Source organism: Drosophila santomea, chromosome 3L (genome assembly GCF_016746245.2).
Source record: "Drosophila santomea strain STO CAGO 1482 chromosome 3L, Prin_Dsan_1.1, whole genome shotgun sequence".
NCBI classification, from domain to species: domain Eukaryota; kingdom Metazoa; phylum Arthropoda; class Insecta; order Diptera; family Drosophilidae; genus Drosophila; species Drosophila santomea.
In genome coordinates, this window is record NC_053018.2 from 6,944,770 (window position 1) to 6,968,972 (window position 24,203).

General features: G+C 38.2%; 3 protein-coding genes across 4 annotated transcripts; all 3 read left to right on the plus strand.

The window, feature by feature from the left end:
• Positions 1-4,332: 4,332 nt before the first annotated feature.
• LOC120449400 lies at positions 4,333-5,111 on the plus strand. Its single transcript, XM_039631845.2, has 3 exons — positions 4,333-4,758; positions 4,819-4,826; positions 4,948-5,111. The coding sequence occupies exons 1-3, from the start codon at positions 4,442-4,444 to the stop codon at positions 5,109-5,111; spliced, it is 489 nt and encodes a 162-aa protein (XP_039487779.1). The 5' UTR covers positions 4,333-4,441.
• A 467-nt stretch (positions 5,112-5,578) lies between these two features.
• Positions 5,579-15,443, plus strand: LOC120449398 (trypsin-1-like). 2 transcript variants are annotated; one of them, XM_039631843.2, is made up of 3 exons: positions 5,579-5,711; positions 14,707-14,966; positions 15,022-15,443. In XM_039631843.2, exons 1-3 carry the CDS (start codon positions 5,638-5,640, stop codon positions 15,339-15,341), a joined length of 654 nt encoding a protein of 217 aa, XP_039487777.2. In that variant the 5' UTR covers positions 5,579-5,637; the 3' UTR covers positions 15,342-15,443. The 2 variants fall into 2 exon arrangements, with proteins under 2 accessions (XP_039487777.2, XP_039487776.2); XM_039631842.2 differs by lacking the exon at positions 5,579-5,711 and adding an exon at positions 14,370-14,641.
• Positions 15,444-18,394: 2,951 nt separating this feature from the next.
• LOC120449399 (chymotrypsin BI-like) lies at positions 18,395-19,608 on the plus strand. The gene is made up of 3 exons (XM_039631844.2): positions 18,395-18,668; positions 18,735-18,994; positions 19,050-19,608. The coding sequence occupies exons 1-3, from the start codon at positions 18,421-18,423 to the stop codon at positions 19,361-19,363; spliced, it is 822 nt and encodes a 273-aa protein (XP_039487778.1). The 5' UTR covers positions 18,395-18,420; the 3' UTR covers positions 19,364-19,608.
• The last annotated feature ends 4,595 nt before the right edge of the window (positions 19,609-24,203 follow it).

Genomic DNA, 24,203 nt, shown 5'->3' on the forward strand with positions numbered 1-24,203 from the left:
TGGGGACAGCAGCAGCAGCAACATCAGCACAAGAGCAACACCAACAGCAACGGCAACATCAGCAGCAAATGCAGCAACATCAAGCGCTGCAACTGCAACTGCGCTGCCTGCTTTCAACTTGTCGATTGTGTCACGCCAACAGGAGTTAAGGCCAAGTCAAAGGCAAGGCGCTCTCGTCGGCAAATGGCGATATAAAAAATGCATTTGGCACTTGAGAATTTATGTGCCTGCTGCTGCTGTTGCTGATGGAGAATCAGGGACTCTGAGGTCGGGGGACGAGCATGTGGACTCCGGAGTACGTCACGCGAAATGATGAATTACTCGCCGGGGACGCGCGTCAGTCTTTGATGAGGAACGACAGCGTGAAATTAGACAAAAGGGTTATGGCAACATGGCCAAAATGAAGGGCAACGGGGGGTGGAGTAGAGTGAAGTAGAGAGGAGTGGAGTGTGGTGTAGGCCATATGTGCTGTCTGGTTGACTTTGCACTCGAGGACGACGCGCCTTGACTTAATGAAGATGACGAGAGCTGCAGAGACTGGGCGTGTGTTTTAATCCTTGCTAGGCCCAAATGCCTAGGTGTTGCCGCCGATGTTGCTGCGTTTGTCACTGGCTGCACAGGCGTTAATTTATTACAAATTATTATGATTCCTTTTTGCGCGCCTGCGGTGCCTGTGCCTAAACCGCTGCTTTTTTCTTCTTCCGCATTTTGACGGCACAACAGCAACAGCAGCAGTAAGAAGAACAACATCAACATCAACAGCAACAAACACATCAACCCTCGTTGAAGACGTCTAGACAAATGCACTCCAAAGGTTAACATGATAAATGTCGTTTGTTGCCTGTGACGCGACAACTTTCATGTTGCTGCTGCCGCAGTTGCAACAATTGTTGCTGCACTGCAGCCGGGGGATTTGTTTTCCCCGGGCCGCATTGTTTTTCCCGCCGTCGTGTGGCGATTATTAAGCCCAGCCAGTCAACAAATTAATCAATGACGTGAGCAATTAAAGAGGTGGAAAAAGTGGCGAAAGAAATATGGCCCAAAGGATACCCGGTTTGGCATTAGAGATGGTAGAAAAGCTTGAAAATATTGGAAATTACTAAGTAGTTTATAATAATTAAAAAACAAAATTAATATTAAAAAGTAGAAAATGAAATGATTCAGAATATTAGTGCTTTCCTGAGTCATGAGTACAAAGTACTTATTGTACCGATAGTATTGCTACCTCTTGTTTTTATATGTCCAAATTAAAGATTCCATTTAGCTCTCACTGACTCGGTTATTTATAGTTAGTTAACAATAATGACTGTAATAAAAGATCTGTAATTAAAAAACGCTGACACTTACCAATTTTCTTCAATAATTAATACCATAACTTTTATAGGCCAATTAAAAAGTTGTGCATAAATTACCGTTAAAGTTCTCCGCATCTCTGGTTTTTTTTTTTCGGAGATATGTGGGAAAGGTGATTGAAAATGGGAACCTGCTTTTGCATTCTAATTTTGTGTTCCTCTAATTGTGACTGTGGCAACTGCATTCGATATGCGGGAAACTAGTCCCACTTGCCGTTGGCCTGCAATTTCTATCGGCTCACAAAGACCGAAAAAAAAAGAGTAGATAAAACTGCAACTGCGGTTGCTTCATCTTCATATTCATCTCGGTGCCTCAATCGGCATTCCGCACTCGGATCGGATGTGATATGATGTGGTGAGCGTGGACCGCAAACTGCGACACCAACAACACCAGCAACACCAACAATGGCCAAGCAGACCGCTGCAACACTAACAAGCGACTTTAGCCAAATTAAGTTGTCCAGTTTGCGGTGTACGCACAGCGGGTTGCAAATAACAATCTCCTGTTTACAGCAACCACAGGCAATGGACACTGCAACTGCAACTGCAACACCAAGTACAACAATTGGCAACAACACCAAACTAACAACAGCAATCAAAACTGCAAATGCATCGAAAGGGGGTATAGAAAAAAACAAAAATGAGGCATAGAAAAATTATTGCAACGACCCAAAAAACGCATTTAACTCATATTTCTTGCCAGTCGCCAAAATCAGTTTTTGTTCGGACTTTTCGTTGTTTCTTTTTGTGGCCAAGGCACCTATGTCGATTTCATATAAATTGTCAATATTTGACACATTTACGTGGCGCAGCAATAACCAAAAAAAAAAACAAAAAACAGAAAAATAAAAGAAAAACCGATCAGGAAAACAGAGAAATATTTGTCGGCGAGTTCAGAAATTTATCAAGTGGCCAACACAAATGGCAATAGCTGATTAAAGACGTAAAAATACTCTTTAGCATGCATATAATCATATATTCTAATGATCATAATTGTATAATAGCAACACAATAATCCAAAGTTTCAATCCAATAAACTGTACTTTATTGAAATGTGTTTTTAAGTACCCTAGTTTATGGTAGAGTATGTTCGACCCCTTCCTTTTCGCCGCCGGCCAATTAAAAACACCCAAAATCGAAAAAAAAGAATTATTAACTTAATTTTACTAACCGCAAATATTTCCCGGCACATTACGAAAGCCGACACGACGTTGTTGCTGTTGCTTCTGCACATCGACTTGCCGGCAACTCCGGCGGTACGGCCAAAAATTATTAACTAAAAAAGCCAGAAATTGCAAAAAGATTGCCTGGAAATTGACATTTGCTCGTTAATGTGTGCCTGCTGTTGCTGGTTAGCTGCAGCAGCCACTGCAACAACTGCAGCAGCAGCTGACCAGGCTCGTTTGTCGGCATCGCATGCAACTGCCAATAATTTAGAGCTTTTAATAAAAATGTTGCTGCTGCAACACGGACACCGTTGCGGTTGCTGCGATTCGGCGACTGTTCAAGATTTATATCATAATTTATTTATTAATTTCATTAAGTAAATTTCGTGTGATGAATGACGCTGTCGTTTGGTCGCCTTCCTGCGGCGATTGCCGAAATTTGTATTGTGGTTATCCCAGTCACCAATGAGGATCCATAAATCACAAGTCAATGGAAACAGTGCGGCAGTAAAATTTGAAATAAAATAAAAATATAATTTTCGTAACACAAACAAGCTTAAGGAAGCATTAGGCAGTTGGTAAAGTTTTGCATTTATTTTAATTGCCTAGTCAGGCATAAAAGTGAGATCATCAAATATTTATTTCAACATGTTTTTCGATCGGATGGCAATTTATTGCACGTTGCACAACTAAGAGCAGAATGTTTTTTGGGCACTTGAATAATAGCTCGCCATTTGGGCAAACTACGAAAAATGATTAAAAAACCATTTAAAATTATATTCAATAATAAAACATTAAATAAATTTGGTCAAACGAAGCGAATTGTTTAATGTTTGCGCCACAGATGCGGCAAAAAAAAAAATGGAAAAACAGGCAACAAACTACAATAAAGAAAAATCAAAAGCCCATAAAACTGACGACTAAAATCAATTGCGACTCTAAACTTTAATGCCCCATCTGGAGGCGACTTGGCCAGAAGGTAGGTGGTATTGCTGGCTGTCTGCGAGCGTTGGAAAAGCTACCAAAATTGAAGGTTTCCACTCTGTTTGAAGCTGGCCAAACGAAATCGCAACGGCCTCTTGCCAAATTCAATGGATTTTACTTTTCGTTTAGCCAAAAAAAAAATAAAATAAAAAACCCAGAAAACCAACAAAAACCACAAAGAATCGTAGCAAAGAGCTGAAAAATCGCTGCAAAAAAAAAATCATAGCTCGCTGCTGTCGTGACCAATTAGTGATCCAACCCAGCGATCGCAGGGGCGGTGCGGCGGCGGGGGGCGTGGCCGCGCAGGCGCACGTCAGCTATAGCATAGGCTATAGTAGAGTATAGTATAGGCTATAGTATAGATATAGCTCGAATATCGCAGCAGGGACGGGAATAAAGACAGCAAGCCAAAGCTGCAATCGAGACCGAGTCTACGCCAGAGCTCTCAGTCTGCGGCGCACTTTACATTCAAATATTTTGTGACACAAAACGCTTTTTGTTGCTGCACCAGCAACGGATTTGCTTTTGCTTTTTGCTTTTTGCTTTTGCTTATTGCTGGGGGTCTCTGTGGGTCCCAGAGCATATTTGCTTTGGCTTTTGTCTGTGGCAAATCTTTGGCCATTTTTCTACTTGGGCGTGTTCGAGTGCCATGCGTTTAGAGTGTTTACTCTACCAAATATGCTTTGAAACCTGCAGAGGAGCATCGCAGATTCTCATTATGTACAACGATTTTAAATAACACATTTTAGTTTAATAAATTTATAAACATACAGCACATTAGTTCACAATTTTCAGTATGATTTGCCTGTGATTTTTGGGTCCAGATTTATTCCATTTAGTTGGCCACTTAAAAAACTTCCGACAAGGCACATGAGGCATTTCCCATTGACACCGAAAAATATCAAGTAATACAAAAATTTGTAAAAAACTCTGTAGAAAATGAGCAGGACGACTGCATCCGATTCCACCTTGACGGATTCATCCAGTGGCTTCACAGCCCGTTCACTTAGGCGGCCCCATCGCAGCCACCAATGTCCGTTTGTCGCCTGGAGAAATGGAGCCGTAATCGATGAGATCAGTGAGTTGGTGGATGCCAGGAATCTGAAGAATGAGCAAATGTTAATGGATCGAGTTTTGAATACCAAATTGGAACGGGATAAGCTGCCGGAGGATACACCGCTGCCCATATATCTGGCCCATCGGCAGCCACGAAATCCGAGTCCACCAAGCAGATGGGATAAAAAGAGGTCTAATACGTAGGTCGCTTGTCTTTTCCAAAAAAAGAATATATCTTTAAATTGATCTATTTGTTTTAGGCCAAAAAGTAAGCAACTGCGGTGTTAGGGCACTTATTCGTTGGGAATAATTTGAAAAGAGCATATTTATTTCGATGTCGTAAGTCAGTTGGTTATGTCCTTAATTTAGTGTCTGCTTTTATATTTCAGAGTATCGCAAATTAGTCAGCATGCTAGAAGCAGCAGCCACATCTGCAGCAGCAGCATCAGCAGAAGCCACATCTGCAGCAGCAGTACCAGCAGCAGCAGCACCAGATACTGCAGCAGCAGCAGCAGCAGCATCAGCAACAGCAGAAACAGCAGCAGCAACATAAAGCGCAGCTCCCATGACTCATTTTGCTGGATGCGCGCGACATTAAGAGACAGGGCTGAAAATAGAGAAACGGAAAAACACAACGGCCACGAAGCCAAAAACACTCACTTGACTTGAAAATCTGCAGAGGAATAACTGACAGTGTACACAAGCAGCACTAATTGCTGTAAAATTGCCAACAGTCCGCAGTGCAGCGGCGGGAGTTGCAGCAAAATCGGGGACTTTGGGCAGACATAGAACAACAACGGGAGAACACAAAAATCACAGCGGCACAACAACTGGCCGTGTGTTTAAACAAAAAAAAAAAAAGAACAAAAAAAATCTTAACGGAATGAATGCAACAGAGGAACGAATGTGCAACGAAACAAGCAACAGCAGCAGCAACATGAAACCGCAACAGCAACACAAGCTGCAAACAACTCAATTAACACAAACAACCAGCCAGAGAATCGCGCAAAAGTTTCTGTAGCCGTTGGGCATTGCCCAGCCGACCACGCCCCCCCAGCCACCAATGCCGCCCCTTTTCCATGGGCCAAAAAAACCCTTTGAGCCTTATTTTCTGGACACAAGTTGCGGGTCCCTCGACAAATGCAAACTTGAAGTGAGTGCAAGCTTTCGTAAATTAATGTTTCTCTATTTTTCCATAATAATATATTTAAGATCTAGATCAAATACATTAGCAAATGGTACTGATTTGTTTAATTTGGTTTAGTTTACTACAATTATTAAAATAAAATACAGAACGTAACCTAAAGTAGAATTCCGCCTTGTTAACTTCTTGGATTTCTCACTTCAATACGTATTTTCTTATTAACATCCCATAATAAATGTATAAAAGAAACCGTCTTTGTAGGAACCTTCATGCCATTGGCATTTATGATTTATGAGCTGAAATGCTTTCATAGATTAGCAAACTGTCTAATTTGCTGCGTCCACATCGACAGCTACATTGTGGCAATCAAAATCAAAAGGAGAATGTTCCTTTTCTTCGGGATCACTTTGTGGAATCGACGAGCGAAGACGGCTGAAAATCCAAGGAGTATGGCGATTCCTGTGGAGCGGGAAGCGGGTTAACTTAAATTGCTAATACCTGACATTGGAATGTTTTTAGCACTTCAGTTGTGTTTGGACAACAGCAACAATGGCAACTGCAACAGCAACAGCTACAGTAACAGCAACAGCAACAAACAACAACAAGCGGCAATGACTTGGCCAAAAGCCATTGGCAGTTGGTGCTAAGCCGCCACAGAAATGCAGATGCGGCTGGAGGCATCCTCATGCATTTATGCAGACGTAGCTGCCGCCAGCTTGTCGTCGATTTACCTTGCCACCTCTGCAGCCACCCCCCTTTCCCACCCCTGGCAACGCTCCACCCCCCCAGCATCAAGCTCCCCCCTTTGATTATCCCCCTCTTAGCCAACTGCTTAGCAATGCGCATATATTTGCCAAGTGTTCGAATGGCTTTGATCGACGTGGCTGCCTCGACTCGACGAAGGTGTCGGCTAGCGGGGATTTCTCGGTCAGCCGAAAAAGAATAAGAAATGCCATCAGCCAGCAGGTGTTGGTTTCCGTCTCTCGATTGCATACAAAAAAAAAAAAAAAAAAAAAGGTGAAGAGGAAAAAATCCAAATCCCAGCCCCAAAAGCCATCGCCAAATTGATTTGTCAATCGCAGAAACCGCAAGCCTGCGAACATTTCGTTGGCATTTGAAAGCCATTTGAATAACATTTCACCCGGGCCGACAACTTAAGTTAGCATTCGATATTTCTTTCCTTTTTATTTTTACTTGGTTTTTGGGAAAGTATCACATTTAAGCAGATGGAAAAACTGCTGGTTGCACTGGCCCACATGCTAAAGCCGTTAAAATAATTACAGTAGAGTGTTTACCCTGATTGCGTTGCCTGTTTGTTTGGCCGAATTCGCATAGGATGCAAGCCGATGAAATTAACTTCAATGAGGTTTCGACCATCTACTCAGAAGGTAAAGTTTATAGATAACACACAGAGCATGAAAGAACAAATTAAAGCTTGTTGGGATAGACATAGTTAGCTGTGTTTATTAGCAGTATATTTTAGTTGTGCGGCCAGTTTTGGCCAAGTTATGGCGAAAACGCCGATTGAAAATATCCAATTTTTTACAACAAATTTTTTTTTCGATTTTTTGATTAAAAATAATCCGTTTTTTTTCGATAGCAGTAAAAATAGTTGTCCAAATGTGGAATGCCATACTTCGTTGAATTCGTAACAAAATTCCCTATCGATCCTTGTACATACATTGAAATGCTAAGTTTTTGCCATTTTTCGCAAATTTTGATGATGGTACCCCTTATCGAAAATGCAAAAATTTGTCAAATTTTTTTTTTCGAAAATCAAAAAAGTTGGGATAGACATAGTTAGCTATGTTTATTAACAGCACAAAACAGTCTTTATTTCAGCTGTGCGGCCATTTTTGTCCAAGTTATGGCGAAAACGCCGATTGAAAATATCCGATTTTTTACAACAAATTTTTTTTTCGATTTTTTGATTAAAAATAATCCGTTTTTTTCGATAGCAGTAAAAATAGTTGTCCAAATGTGGAATGCCATACTTCGTTGAATTCGTAACAAAATTCCCTATCGATCCATGTACATACATTGAAATGCTAAGTTTTATCCATTTTTCGCAAATTTTGATGATGGTACCCCTTATCGAAAATGCAAAAATTTGTCAACTTTTTTTTTTCGAAAATCAAAAAAGTTGGGATAGACATAGTTAGCTATGTTTATTAACAGCACAAAACAGTCTTTATTTCAGCTGTGCGGCCATTTTTGGCCAAGTTATGGCGAAAACGCCGATTGAAAATATCCAATTTTTTACAACAAATTTTTTTTTCGATTTTTTGATTAAAAATAATCAGTTTTTTTTCGATAGCAGTAAAAATAGTTGTCCAAATGTGGAATGCCATACTTCGTTGAATTCGTAACAAAATTCCCTATCGATCCATGTACATACATTGAAATGCTAAGTTTTTGCCATTTTTCGCAAATTTTGATGATGGTACCCCTTATCGAAAATGCAAAAATTTGTCAAATTTTTTTTTTCGAAAATCAAAAAAGTTGGGATAGACATAGTTAGCTATGTTTATTAACAGCACAAAACAGTCTTTATTTCAGCTGTGCGTCCATTTTTGTCCAAGTTATGGCGAAAACGCCGATTGAAAATATCCGATTTTTTACAACAAATTTTTTTTTCGATTTTTTGATTAAAAATAATCCGTTTTTTTTCGATAGCAGTAAAAATAGTTGTCCAAATGTGGAATGCCATACTTCGTTGAATTCGTAACAAAATTCCCTATCGATCCATGTACATACATTGAAATGCTAAGTTTTATCCATTTTTCGCAAATTTTGATGATGGTACGCCTTATCGAAAATGCAAAAATTTGTCAAATTTTTTTTTTCGAAAATCAAAAAAGTTGGGATAGACATAGTTAGCTTTGTTTATTAACAGCACAAAACAGTCTTTATTTCAGCTGTGCGGCCATTTTTGGCCAAGTTTTGGCGAAAACGCCGATTGAAAATATCCGATTTTTTACAACAAATTTTTTATTCGATTTTTTGATTAAAAATAATCCGTTTTTTTTCGATAGCAGTAAAAATAGTTGTCCGAATGTGGAGTGCCATACTTCGTTGTATTCGTAACAAAATTCCCTATCGATCCATGTACATAAATTGAAATGCTAAGTTTTTGCCATTTTTCGCAAATTTTGATGATGGTACCCCTTATCGAAAATGCAAAAATTTGTCAACTTTTTTTTTTCGAAAATCAAAAAAGTTGGGATAGACATAGTTAGCTATGTTTATTAACAGCACAAAACAGTCTTTATTTCAGCTGTGCGGCCATTTTTGGCCAAGTTATGGCGAAAACGCCGATTGAAAATATCCAATTTTTTACAACAAATTTTTTTTTCGATTTTTTGATTAAAAATAATCAGTTTTTTTTCGATAGCAGTAAAAATAGTTGTCCAAATGTGGAATGCCATACTTCGTTGAATTCGTAACAAAATTCCCTATCGATCCATGTACATACATTGAAATGCTAAGTTTTTGCCATTTTTCGCAAATTTTGATGATGGTACCCCTTATCGAAAATGCAAAAATTTGTCAAATTTTTTTTTTCGGAAATCAAAAAAGTTGGGATAGACATAGTTAGCTATGTTTATTAACAGCACAAAACAGTCTTTATTTCAGCTGTGCGGCCATTTTTGGCCAAGTTATGGCGAAAACGCCGATTGAAAATATCCGATTTTTTACAACAAATTTTTTTTTCGATTTTTTGATTAAAAATAATCCGTTTTTTTTCGATAGCAGTAAAAATAGTTGTCCAAATGTGGAATGCCATACTTCGTTGAATTCGTAACAAAATTCCCTATCGATCCATGTACATACATTGAAATGCTAAGTTTTATCCATTTTTCGCAAATTTTGATGATGGTACGCCTTATCGAAAATGCAAAAATTTGTCAAATTTTTTTTTTCGAAAATCAAAAAAGTTGGGATAGACATAGTTAGCTATGTTTATTAACAGCACAAAACAGTCTTTATTTTAGCTGTGCGGCCATTTTTGACCAAGTTATGGCGAAAACGCCGATTGAAAATATTCAATTTTTTACAACAAATTTTTTTTTCGATTTTTTGATTAAAAATAATCCGTTTTTTTTCGATAGCAGTAAAAATAGTTGTCCAAGTGTGGAATGCCATACTTCGTTGAATTCGTAACAAAATTCCCTATCGATCCATGTACATACATTGAAATGCTAAGTTTTTGCCATTTTTCGCAAATTTTGATGATGGTACCCCTTATCGAAAATGCAAAAATTTGTCAACTTTTTTTTTTCGAAAATCAAAAAAGTTGGGATAGACATAGTTAGCTATGTTTATTAACAGCACAAAACAGTCTTTATTTTAGCTGTGCGGCCATTTTTGGCCAAGTTATGGCGAAAACGCCGATTGAAAATATCCAATTTTTTACAACAAATTTTTTTTTCGATTTTTTGATTAAAAATAATCCTTTTTTTTTCGATAGCAGTAAAAATAGTTGTCCAAGTGTGGAATGCCATACTTCGTTGAATTCGTAACAAAATTCCCTATCGATCCATGTACATACACTGAAATGCTAAGTTTTATCCATTTTTCGCAAATTTTGATGATGGTACCCCTTATCGAAAATGCAAAAATTTGTCAAATTTTTTTTTTCGAAAATCAAAAAAGTTGGGATAGACATAGTTAGCTATGTTTATTAACAGCACAAAACAGTCTTTATTTCAGCTGTGCGGCCATTTTTGGCCAAGTTATGGCGAAAACGCCGATTGAAAATATCCAATTTTTTACAAATTTTTTTTTCGATTTTTTGATTAAAAATAATCAGTTTTTTTTCGATAGCAGTAAAAATAGTTGTCCAAATGTGGAATGCCATACTTCGTTGAATTCGTAACAAAATTCCCTATCGATCCATGTACATACATTGAAATGCTAAGTTTTTGCCATTTTTCGCAAATTTTGATGATGGTACCCCTTATCGAAAATGCAAAAATTTGTCAAATTTTTTTTTTCGAAAATCAAAAAAGTTTTTACAACAAATTTTTTTTTCGATTTTTTGATTAAAAATAATCAGTATTTTTTCGATAGCAGTAAAAATAGTTGTCCAAATGTGGAATGCCATACTTCGTTGAATTCGTAACAAAATTCCCTATCGATCCATGTACATACATTGAAATGCTAAGTTTTTGCCATTTTTCGCAAATTTTGATGATGGTACCCCTTATCGAAAATGCAAAAATTTGTCAAAATTTTTTTTTTCGAAAATCAAAAAAGTTGGGATAGACATAGTTAGCTATGTTTATTAACAGCACAAAACAGTCTTTATTTCAGCTGTGCGGCCATTTTTGGCCAAGTTATGGCGAAAACGCCGATTGAAAATATCAAATTTTTTACAACAAATTTTTTTTTTCGATTTTTTGATTAAAAATAATCAGTTTTTTTTCGATAGCAGTAAAAATAGTTGTCCAAATGTGGAATGCCATACTTCGTTGAATTCGTAACAAAATTCCCTATCGATCCATGTACATACATTGAAATGCTAAGTTTTTGCCATTTTTCGCAAATTTTGATGATGGTACCCCTTATCGAAAATGCAAAAATTTGTCAAATTTTTGTCAATTTTTTACAACAAATTTTTTTTTCGATTTTTTGATTAAAAATAATCCTTTTTTTTTTGATAGCAGTAAAAATAGTTGTCCAAGTGTGGAATGCCATACTTCGTTGAATTCGTAACAAAATTCCCTATCGATCCATGTACATACATTGAAATGCTAAGTTTTATCCATTTTTCGCAAATTTTGATGATGGTACCCCTTATCGAAAATGCAAAAATTTGTCAAATTTTTTTTTTCGAAAATCAAAAAAGTTGGGATAGACATAGTTAGCTATGTTTATTAACAGCACAAAACAGTCTTTATTTCAGCTGTGCGGCCATTTTTGGCCAAGTTATGGCGAAAACGCCGATTGAAAATATCAAATTTTTTACAACAAATTTTTTTTTCGATTTTTTGATTAAAAATAATCAGTTTTTTTTCGATAGCAGTAAAAATAGTTGTCCAAATGTGGAATGCCATACTTCGTTGAATTCGTAACAAAATTCCCTATCGATCCATGTACATACATTGAAATGCTAAGTTTTTGCCATTTTTCGCAAATTTTGATGATGGTACCCCTTATCGAAAATGCAAAAATTTGTCAAATTTTTTTTTTCGAAAATCAAAAAAGTTGGGATAGACATAGTTAGCTATGTTTATTAACAGCACAAAACAGTCTTTATTTCAGCTGTGCGGCCATTTTTGGCCAAGTTATGGCGAAAACGCCGATTGAAAATATCCAATTTTTTACAAATTTTTTTTTCGATTTTTTGATTAAAAATAATCAGTTTTTTTTCGATAGCAGTAAAAATAGTTGTCCAAATGTGGAATGCCATACTTCGTTGAATTCGTAACAAAATTCCCTATCGATCCATGTACATACATTGAAATGCTAAGTTTTTGCCATTTTTCGCAAATTTTGATGATGGTACCCCTTATCGAAAATGCAAAAATTTGTCAAATTTTTTTTTTCGAAAATCAAAAAAGTTTTTACAACAAATTTTTTTTTCGATTTTTTGATTAAAAATAATCAGTTTTTTTTCGATAGCAGTAAAAATAGTTGTCCAAATGTGGAATGCCATACTTCGTTGAATTCGTAACAAAATTCCCTATCGATCCATGTACATACATTGAAATGCTAAGTTTTTGCCATTTTTCGCAAATTTTGATGATGGTACCCCTTATCGAAAATGCAAAAATTTGTCAAAATTTTTTTTTTCGAAAATCAAAAAAGTTGGGATAGACATAGTTAGCTATGTTTATTAACAGCACAAAACAGTCTTTATTTCAGCTGTGCGGCCATTTTTGGCCAAGTTATGGCGAAAACGCCGATTGAAAATATCAAATTTTTTACAACAAATTTTTTTTTCGATTTTTTGATTAAAAATAATCAGTTTTTTTTCGATAGCAGTAAAAATAGTTGTCCAAATGTGGAATGCCATACTTCGTTGAATTCGTAACAAAATTCCCTATCGATCCATGTACATACATTGAAATGCTAAGTTTTTGCCATTTTTCGCAAATTTTGATGATGGTACCCCTTATCGAAAATGCAAAAATTTGTCAAATTTTTTTTTTCGAAAATCAAAAAAGTTGGGATAGACATAGTTAGCTATGTTTATTAACAGCACATAACAGTCTTTATTTCAGCTGTGCGGCCATTTTTGACCAAGTTATGGCGAAAACGCCGATTGAAAATATCCAATTTTTTACAACAAATTTTTTTTTCGATTTTTTGATTAAAAATAATCAGTTTTTTTTCGATAGCAGTAAAAATAGTTGTCCAAATGTGGAATGCCATACTTCGTTGAATTCGTAACAAAATTCCCTATCGATCCATGTACATACATTGAAATGCTAAGTTTTTGCCATTTTTCGCAAATTTTGATGATGGTACCCCTTATCGAAAATGCAAAAATTTGTCAAATTTTTTTTTTCGAAAATCAAAAAAGTTGGGATAGACATAGTTAGCTATGTTTATTAACAGCACAAAACAGTCTTTATTTTAGCTGTGCGGCCATTTTAGACCAAGTTATGGCGAAAACGCCGATTGAAAATATTCAATTTTTTACAACAAATTTTTTTTTCGATTTTTTGATTAAAAATAATCCGTTTTTTTTCGATAGCAGTAAAAATAGTTGTCCAAGTGTGGAATGCCATACTTCGTTGAATTCGTAACAAAATTCCCTATCGATCCATGTACATACATTGAAATGCTAAGTTTTTGCCATTTTTCGCAAATTTTGATGATGGTACCCCTTATCGAAAATGCAAAAATTTGTCAAAATTTTTTTTTTCGAAAATCAAAAAAGTTGGGATAGACATAGTTAGCTATGTTTATTAACAGCACAAAACAGTCTTTATTTCAGCTGTGCGGCCATTTTTGGCCAAGTTATGGCGAAAACGCCGATTGAAAATATCAAATTTTTTACAACAAATTTTTTTTTCGATTTTTTGATTAAAAATAATCAGTTTTTTTTCGATAGCAGTAAAAATAGTTGTCCAAATGTGGAATGCCATACTTCGTTGAATTCGTAACAAAATTCCCTATCGATCCATGTACATACATTGAAATGCTAAGTTTTTGCCATTTTTCGCAAATTTTGATGATGGTACCCCTTATCGAAAATGCAAAAATTTGTCAAATTTTTTTTTTCGAAAATCAAAAAAGTTGGGATAGACATAGTTAGCTATGTTTATTAACAGCACATAACAGTCTTTATTTCAGCTGTGCGGCCATTTTTGACCAAGTTATGGAAAAAACTCCGATTAAAAATATCCGATTTTAAAAAAATTCGATTTTTGATAAAAAATAATCCGTTTTTTTCCATAGGAGTAAAACTAGTTATCCAAATGTGGAATGCCTCCTTGAATAAGAAAATAAACTCTTCACAAAAAAAACTCTTCAAAAAGCAATTAATTTAAATCAAGAAATTCCTAGCAGCGTTTCAAGATTAAGTTGGTGTTGAAGTACATACTGTTAACAAATATTTTTTACTCTGACAGCTAAAATTTAAAATCTTATCCATTGACTAATTAGATTTACTTTTAACACGCAAGTGCTTCCTTTAAAAGAAGTGCACAGAGTTTTAGGTTTCAGTTGAAAGCAGACATGCAGAGCAAAATAATCATTAGTTTAACCTTTCTTGCTTTAGTTCGGTTTGTTTTTCCTCACAAACTTAATCGAATTATCAATGGGCACTACGCATCTCCTAAACAATTTCCATACCAAACATATCTCGAACAACTTGATCTTTCCAAGCTTCACAAGCTTATTACATGGTCTCCTCTATGCGGCGGAATTTTGATCTCCAGAAATCGGGTCCTAACTGCAGCTCACTGTCTGCACGATCCAAATATGTAAGAACGAAAACAAAACGGTTTTATTATAAACTAAACTCTATTTCCATGTTTTTCCTTTTCAGATATGCTGTAAAAATATATTTCGGTGCTCTAAATCTTTCGGATGTTACGGAAGTGGGCCAACAAATATTGGTAGTCAAAAGAGATCATTTTGTGATACACAATGAATGGGATAGAAATTTAAGTGTTAACGACATCGCAATGATAAAGCTTCCAATTTCACTTATATTAAATGACTACATAAAAGCTGTCCAACTGCCAAATCCAGAAGTTCAATACCAGTTCAGTGAAGCAATTTCCTCAGGCTGGGGAAACATCGACGGTAAGGTGCCATTTCTATAGTATTATTTGTTTACCTAATAGTCCCAAATATTCAGACAAAGGAAACATGGATCCCAAATTGAAATACTACAATCCCCAGATTGTATCTGATAGTAAATGCGAACACTGGTACAAGTCTTCAATTGCTCCCGTATTTCCGGCGTCGTTTATCTGTATAGCTCCAAATGAGAATAGACTGTGCAATGGAGATTCTGGTGGCCCATTAGTAATTAGGCAAGAATCAAACTTTGTGCTACTCGGAATAACATCCTTTACATTTGACAAATGCTTGCCAAGTTACCCAACCTTCTTTACAAGAGTTTCTTCGTACCTTACCTGGATTCGTGAAAACGCAGGAAGTGAAAATCAAATTTAAGACTTTCCTTGGACCTTTTAAAAAATTTTAACATATATATAGGGTGTTTTTTTTAGAGGTATAGAACTTTAAATTGCAATAAAACAACGATGGATTATTCGATTGACATGAATTTTATTGACATGAAAGATAATCTTGTGGCATTACATTTTAAATATGATTTCTGGCATATGACCGCCACGGCTGGCTCGGATGTAGTCCAATCTGGACGTCCAATTTGCAATGACTTTTTCCAACATTTGGCCGTATATCGGCAATAACACGGCGAATGTTGTCTTCCAAATGGTTTAGCGTTTGTGGCTTATCCGCATAGACCAATGACTTTACATAGCCCCACAAAAAGTAGTCTAGCGGTGTTAAATCACAAGATCTTGGAGGCTTATGAAAAATCGGGAACAACAGCAATCTCGTTTTGGGCCCATTCGACGAATCTACGCCTTGCTTGATGATCGTTTGGTTTCAATTCTTGCACGAGTTGGATTTTGTAAGCACGCATGACGAATTGCCAAACCAAACTGAGAATAAATCACTTGACAGCTGTTAAATCGGTCGCCATCTTGAACAGTAATGCCAACTTAAAGTTCTATACCTCTAAAAAAAACACCCGTTACTTACTAAAAAAATAAATAAATATAACTGATTAAAAAATTTAGAAGTGGTATGTATACGTATATATAAACTATATTATATAACCTTTAAAATTTTAGTTGACACAACTTTCTAGGCAAATAATTTATTTATATTCAATATTTGTAATGCGCTTTACAAGAACTTCGGTATATGACGCTTGAATGGACCCCTATTGGTAATAATCTACTCAAAAAGTAATGTTGGTAGATAACATACAGAGCATGGATGGTAAAATGATAGTTAAAGAATTGTATTTGAACATAGCAGCTTACCAAGATAAGCTTAAGTACAAGCTACAGGCTCAAAGGACAAAATTTGGCCAAAAGTTGGAAGTGCAACAGGAAAGACAAAGTATTCAAAGTGAAACCCACTCAGCGATAAGCAATATCGATCTGTTAATAACCAGTTGAAAATGATCTCTACTTTTTCCCTGGCAGTGTTAATGCAGCTGCAAGATGTCCGCGCCGTTGTCATCGTGTTTGTGGCAGTTGCTGGTGCCATTGCCATTTCTGTGGCAAGTTGCAAGTTGCTGCGAGTTGCCGTTGCCGCCGTGCTGGTTGCAAGTTGTCGCCGGTTGCCGGTCCCTTCGCCAATTTGTTGCTGACACGGCTGACGAAGAGAAAGAAGGCTTGGCCCAGACCAAGCCAACCAACCAACAGCAGTTGGCAATGGAAGCGCATAAAAACTAATTGATTGGATGCCAAGATGTTAAGCGCATAACGGCAGCGGCGAAATAGCAGTTGCAGTTGCAGTTGCAATGTTGCCAATGTCTTTCCGCAACTTTTATTCAATTTAAATGCGCTTGCAGCGCCAATTCCAATTCCGATGCCAACTCAGCTGCCCCGCCCTGTGCCGGTCAATTCGCTTAAATTAATTATTTTTTATTAACTTTTCGCTCATTGATGAAATTTTTCAAATATTTCCCCACATTCTGCGACTTTGGTCCGTTGTCTCCTTGCAAAATTTGTCGCATGCGACTTTAACACTGATCGTTTGGCATTTTCATCATCCGAGCGCTCTGGTCGGCATAAAGTTTGATGGCAAGTTAATAAAATGATATGACCGTCGGGAATATTTGGGATTTTCGGGGAAGCCATAAAGAACCGCAAACCTTCGATTTCACTTAAGTGCCCCGTCTCTATCTCTCGGAGCCAACGGGTGTGGTTGTGGCCCAAAAGTTTTGGCTGGAATACGGGCAACATATCTACCAGTTAATCGCGTCAACTCGTTATCGTGTGACGTTAAATCCACTTCCCTCCCAAAAAAAAAAAAAACAAAAAAAACGCAGGCGCGCATTTATCAAAAGTTATTGCAAATTAATTGCAATCTGGCCGCCTCAATCTGCGGCATCATCTCGAGGCGATCTCTGGCCAAGAGCCGTGAGGCTGCGTGAGCCGTCTTGGCCAAGTCTGGCATTTTCGGGCCATGGCTGCTGCCGCTGCTGCTGCTTACCAAAATTTATTGATGCCTTATTAACTGATAATCACAAACACAGACACACATACGTCTTTGTAAAACGGTAAAAAAGTTTCCAACTCGCCTGGCATATTAAAGTGCATTAAGATAATTGAAATGGCCAATAAAAAATATTTTCCCTTTTCCAGACTTTTGGCCCGTTCGCTCCATTGGTGTCAAGAACTTGTCCAAAGTGTTGAGTATCGCGCTTTGGGCGTTTTCAGTTGGCCTTTTCCAGTTCTGGGTTTGCTTAACGTTTTCTGGACTCCACATCTTCGGGGTCCTGGGTTCGCCGCTGAGTTATTTGTGTTCACCTCTCAATGGAGCTGTTTTTTTCTTGGAACCCACTCGCGCATTTGGTCGGTGCTGAAACGTTTTTCAATTTCCACATTTCTCATGTCGGGATGTTTTGATTTAGTGATTATGGCCGGCCTCACCTGGCCCCCGGCCCGATCTGGTTGCATTATGTATATGAGTTATTAATAAGCTTTCTTTTGATAAGCCAACCGGCGTTCTGCAGTTTATACAATGGGCGGCCATTCGGTACCAAGTGTTTGCTTAAAATGATTTAAGGCGTTGCCCCGCCAAAATCGCGATGCGGATGAGCCAATCCAGGACATCTGATAATTGTTTTTCGGTTGTTCTGTGTCTTTTCAGCAGAGTTTGGAATTGACCAGGCATATATGTATTTTCGAAGAATTTTTTACAAGCTGATAAGGAACTACAAAAAAATGCACCTAATTCTTGATAGTTCTTCTAATCAAGAAATTCCTAGCAGCGTTTTTAAGATATCTTTTAATTTAGTGTTGAAGTAGGTACTATGAGGAAATATTTTTTACTCTGACAGCTGTTATTTAAACACAAGCTTTTTAGTTAAAATTCTTTTTATTTCAAGTCAAAATCTTATCCATTGACTAATTAGATTTACTTTTATCACCCAAGTGCTTCCTTTAAAAGAAGTGCACAGAGTTTAAGGTTTCAGTTAAAAGCAGACATGCAGAGCAAAATAATCATTAGTCTAACCTTTCTTGCTTTAATTCGGTTTGTTTTTCCTAACGAACTTAATCGAATTATCAAAGGGCACTACGCCTCTCCCAAACAATTTCCATACCAAACATTTATCGACAAACTTGATCTGTCTAACCTTCATGGACCTATTGGCTGGAGGCGTCATTGCGGTGGAATTCTGATCTCCAGTAATCTTGTCCTAACTGCAGCTCACTGCTTGGACAAACCTGATATGTAAGATCGAAAACAAAATCTGTCTTTTAGAACCTAACGAAAAATGTTCATGTTTTCCTTTTTCAGATATGCTGTTAAAATATATTTCGGTGCTCTAAATCTCTGGAACGTTACAGAAGAGGGCCGACAAATATTGGTAGTCAAAAGAGATCATTTTGTGATACACAATGAATGGGATACAAATTTAAGTGTTAACGATATCGCACTGATAAAGCTTCCAATTTCACTAATATTTAATGACTACATCAAAGCTGTCCAATTGCCAAATCCAGAAGTTCAATACCAATTCAGTGAAGCAATTTCCTCAGGCTGGGGAGACGTCGACGGTAAGGTGCCATTTCTACAGTATTATTTGTTTACCTAATAGTCCCAAATATTCAGACAAAGGAAACATGGATCCCAAATTGAAATACTACAATCCCCAGATTTTATCTGATCGTGAATGCGAACATTGGTACAAGTCCTCAATTACTTCAGCATTTCCGGCATCGCTGATTTGTATAGCTCCAAATGAAAACAGACCGTGCAGAGGAGATTCTGGTAGCCCCTTAGTAATAAGGCAAGAATCGAACTTGGTGCTACTGGGAATAACATCCTTTATTATTGGCGAGAATTGCGGGCCAAGTTACCCAGTCCTCTTTACCAGAGTTTCTTCGCACCTTACCTGGATTCGTGACAATGAAAATCAAATTTAAAAAATCAAAAAAAAATTTTCTACAGACTATTCTTTGAACTTTTTAAAAATGTTTAATATATATACTTCTTAAAAAATATATATAGCTAATATGTATAATTGATTAAAATAAAATGATGGATGTATAGTTGTCATGATCCCCAGGGGATCCATGAAAATGTTGAACTTACAAAGTAAATTACAAAATGTGGTAAAAAAAAGGTTATACGCTAAATTATTAAATGTTTTGTGGAATTTTTTAATTAATCGTTACAGAAAATGTATTATTTATTTAAATTATGTATTATACATATTTTTTTGTTTTTCTTTTGCATTTTTGAAAGTATCCTTCTGCTCAAAAGTTTGGGCATTATTTATAATCTTTCTACCTTGACGAGTCCCATAAATTAGCGATAGCCAGTGTCGTTTCCATTTCCATTTGTGTTTTCATTTCCATCTCCATCTCCATTACCTTTGCCATTACCATTTTCAATTCCATATCCATTCTCTTCCTGCGGGGGGAAGGCTGAGTGCAATTACACCAGGAAGTAAGCGACCTACAAGCGTTTGTTTGGGGCTTTCCAGGAATTTCCGAGGCGTAGCAACTGTTTGTGACATGTTTTGATTTGTGTTGTCGACGTTTACGAGCTTGTAACTCTTCTTGGGACCCTGGACCTAGGCCAAAAAAAAAAAACCCGGTGGAGAGAGTCCAAGTCCAGAACGGAGACATACATAGGTATACGAGGAACCCAGCAACTTGGTTGGATTGCCGCCACTCACTCGACACAGAATCGAAATGTTATCGATGACATTAATAGCGATTGGGGGCTTTCATCAATTACATGCCTTTGTTGGCCAGAGAGCAGTTGGCCAACCAGGCTAACATCCAGATCGTTACCAGCCAGCTTAGTGGAGTTCGGCCTACGCAGCGAAATTGTAAATTATTACAATGCAAATGATTTCCATATTGTAAATATGATGTGAGTGCTGATAAAGCAGCGGGGCTGGCGAAAAGGGTACCGCCTCTGCCTGTTGGCCAAGTTTATGCAAACAAAAGTTCAACGCATTCAAAGTCAAGGCAAGAGTCGTTTCAGAGCAGTTAAAGTAATTTTGTGAGTACCGTTTTGGGCCCGGATCTTGGCCCGACTTTCGGCTTGGGTTTGGGTTTGTGTTTGTGTTTTGGCTTTGGGTTTGGGCTTTAGCAATGGGTTTCGGTTTCCTTTGGCTGCCTTGACCACCACCAACGTCGCCGGCAATCAAGTCAACTCCGCGCCGAACTGTATTAACTCTTCTGTCTCTTCTGGACGGGTCCACAGCAATAGCCACAGTCAAAGCCAAAGCCAATGCCGAAGCGAAGCCAACTGTTGCTCTTTTGGCCAAGTTGTGCCGTCTGCTGTCAGTTGGCATCTTCCTGTTTGCACAAAACGTCACGTTCGAGTCACGTTTCCAACTGCCATCAATGGGGTGCCCATTGCCAGTGCCCGGGCACTTAGTCTCGCCCATAGCCGCCGTTGATGTTTCCCACAAATTTTCAGTCGCGTTTTCAGCTCTCAGTTTGCAGTTTGCAGTACAACATTTGGTGGCGATACGGGGATAGGAATGGGGATCTTTCGGTTGGTTTCTCCTGGGCGCTGGCGTAACGCAACAATTTCGCAATCACCTGACAATGTGACAGGTAATAGTCGTGTCCAGCATGCTAGACATTTGCATACTCATAGGCACGGGCAAGAACTGTGAAGTAATTTCGATGCCAGGCGAGCATCGCTCGATGGTCACCTCATGTCTGGCTGTGGAGCATACTGTGATAAGTAATTGCATTGCGTTTTCTGCAGAGAGAGAAAGTGTGTCAGAATGTTAAATAAATATTGCTCATAGAGGTAGGAAAGGCACTCTTTGATAAACTAAAACTTATTCTTATATATTTTTCAAGAGAAACAAAAATGGATAAAGCCTTGGAATTTCTTAGAATTTGTTCCCAGTGCACTTGCGAATTTGTTTCGCATAATTTGGGCCATTGCCTGCTAAAGTCGAGGTAGCCCAGAAAACCTAGAAAGGCCGACGAAAACAGGCGAATCAAGGCGAACCGAGGAGAATCCATTCATGAAACGGGCACCCGCCTTGAAGTTGCAGTTGAAACTGAACCAAAACGAACCAAACTGAACCGACTCACAGCCATATAAATTGCTGAGATTTCTCTCCGCTTTGACTGGCTGCCTGCCTTCCTGCCGTGTTATTAAAAGTTCAACCCACATGAGAAGCAATTTGCAAACTGTTAGGAGGAATAAATAGTTTAGCAGGGAGGAGCATGAGTAAGGATCTTAAGTGGCACTTGGCAGGAATTTGATAAGACCCAGAGAGTCGACCAAGATGCATTTGCACCTGAATTGGCTAAGCAGCAGGTCAGCAGCTTGCTTGAATACGTAGATTGGCCTCGGCTCGGGAAAAACACTTTGCCCTGCCATTGGCTTCCATTTCAGTCTTTAGCTCTCAGTTTTCCGTTTTCCGTTTTCAGTTTTCGGTTTTCTTTATTTTTTGGCTGCTCTGTGCTGCTTTTTTCACATTGACTTTGGTGCCAGAAAGAGCCTGCTTTCGAACAGATTTTTCCTTTATTTTTCCAACGATGCCAAGCCTTCTTTGACTCGCTGCTCTTCTGCCTTTGACTCTGGCCTTGTTTGCTCTTCTGCTGATTATTTCACCGATTAAGTTTATGGTTCATAAACCAGAAATTTCAATTCAAATGCACGAGCGGCCATAGGGGAGGCGATGCTGGGGAAAACGAAAGATTTTAAATAAATTACAAGCACATTTTGTTGCCCCACGTTGTAGGCTAATTGTATGCACAGGCAGCATAGGCGAAAAAGTATCTGAGAAATAGAAAAGAAAAAAAACCCAACCTGTGGGATGTGAGTGTGATTTGGGTTGGGTTCCTCATGGCCAGGCAGCAAACAAACACTCATATACAAACTATACACTCATATTGGAGAAGTAGAAGTCCGGATTGGGTAAGCGACAGTTGCAATTTGCAATGCGCTTGTAAGATGCTTTCGCCAATCTTTTAATAAGAATCAAACACTAGACGAGAGAATTCAAAACCATTTCGTATATGAGCAGTCCCCAAACTTATCGCTGATCACACCGGTAGGTAGGTAGGTAGGTAGGCAGTTTGGCAGACAGTTCTGGCCGGGCCAGTAACCATCCACCAGCTAGTAACCACTAGCCACCAGCCACCAGTAGATGGAGATTCCAGCTCGCATCTCGGAGTGGTGGGCAGCACAACAGCACCACCAGCTCAGCTTGCTGCTCATTACACTTGGCCTGGTCAGAACGGCCCGGTCTGCCAATCATGCGTTTGGGCCGAACGGCAATCCAGTCCACGCTCTAGTACTAGCACACTCGCAAAAATGATACAATAATTTAAATAAAATGTTAGTTAAAAACATATTAATGTGCACTTATAGTATAGACATGTTCTGTTATTTTATTTAACTATTTAAATAGATAATTTATCACACATTTGTTTTAAGAATATTGCTTATGAATCTGAAACTTATTCTAATTTTTCCAAGTGAATCATTCTGAATCTCCATCGCCTGTTCCTGGCCAAAACAGAAGTTCTTGTCGCTTGTTCCTGTTACCTGGTTGTTCGGCACGGCCATTGAATATTTCAAATCGCAATCAGTTGGCAGGCATCTCACTCCCCGGCTACCGATTCCAGATTCCCTGGACGGGGTCCATCCATTCCGAGAGCTTTGGTGCCAGGCGGGTGTACTCAGCGCATTAGTTTCAATGCGCTTTAATTTATTAAAATATCAAATTTAAGTACGAGTACATGCTCTGCAGCAGCGTTGGTGCTAGTGGTAGCCAATATTTGTGGCAGCTGCAATCGAGATTTGTGTGATTGTGATTAGTTGCGGCTGAAATTGGAGAACCTTTTGCATTCCGCACAAGGAACCTGGTGATAGATGGCCCCACTGCGGCCGAAAGAAATTGAAATTGAATTCATGCCTGACTGGGCATTATTTATAGCTTAGCATCTCTGCCTGGGATTTTCTTATATATCTTTCGATCGCTAAGCCTTTCATAAGGCCAACTTTTCGAGGCTAATCGCTTTGCGCTTAAGTCAAACGCAGGGCCACGCCCCTTAGCCCACAACGTCTGACCTATTTTCTGGTTGATTTCTTTTCTTAAACTTCCAAGTACGTGTATTAATTAAACCCTAAGGAATACCAAGCAACAGGAAACTCAAATAAAAAAAAAACGTTAAAAAAATGGCAACACAAAGGAAACATAAATTTTCCAGCAAGACACTTTCCTTGTGGACTTGTCCCACAGCCTGTGATGCCAACCAAGGAACTTGGCCCGAACCAGAAACAGAACCGTTAGCGCTTTGCCTTTTGCTTTTGATCTTTGGCGAACAGACACATTAACATAAATATGAGTGCGAGATAAGTGAAGAACACACCCAGTATGATGAGGAATGAAAATTCGCCAGAGGAGCATATTTTTATTATTTTTTGTGGCTGAAAGGAGGAGCTATAGTTTTGGCTTTTGCTGCAACTTGCCTCATTGACATGCGTTAGACAACGACTGCGAAACGGCAACTGCCATACTGCCATACTGCAATAATGCAACGACGGCGGGCGTTTGGGCGTGATAGCGCTGAGTGGGCGTGGCAGCTGCATCTGGCCGGAAAATCTCAATAGATGATCGTAAACACAATTTTTTGGTTTAGCGGTCAGAACGAAGCACAGGGTTTAAAAACAAAAAGAAAACGAGAAAAAAATGTCGGGAGGTGTGGTCAATTGTAGAGGCTGGCAAAGCATTTGACACATTGGCAACATGTGGCAACATGCAAATGTTGC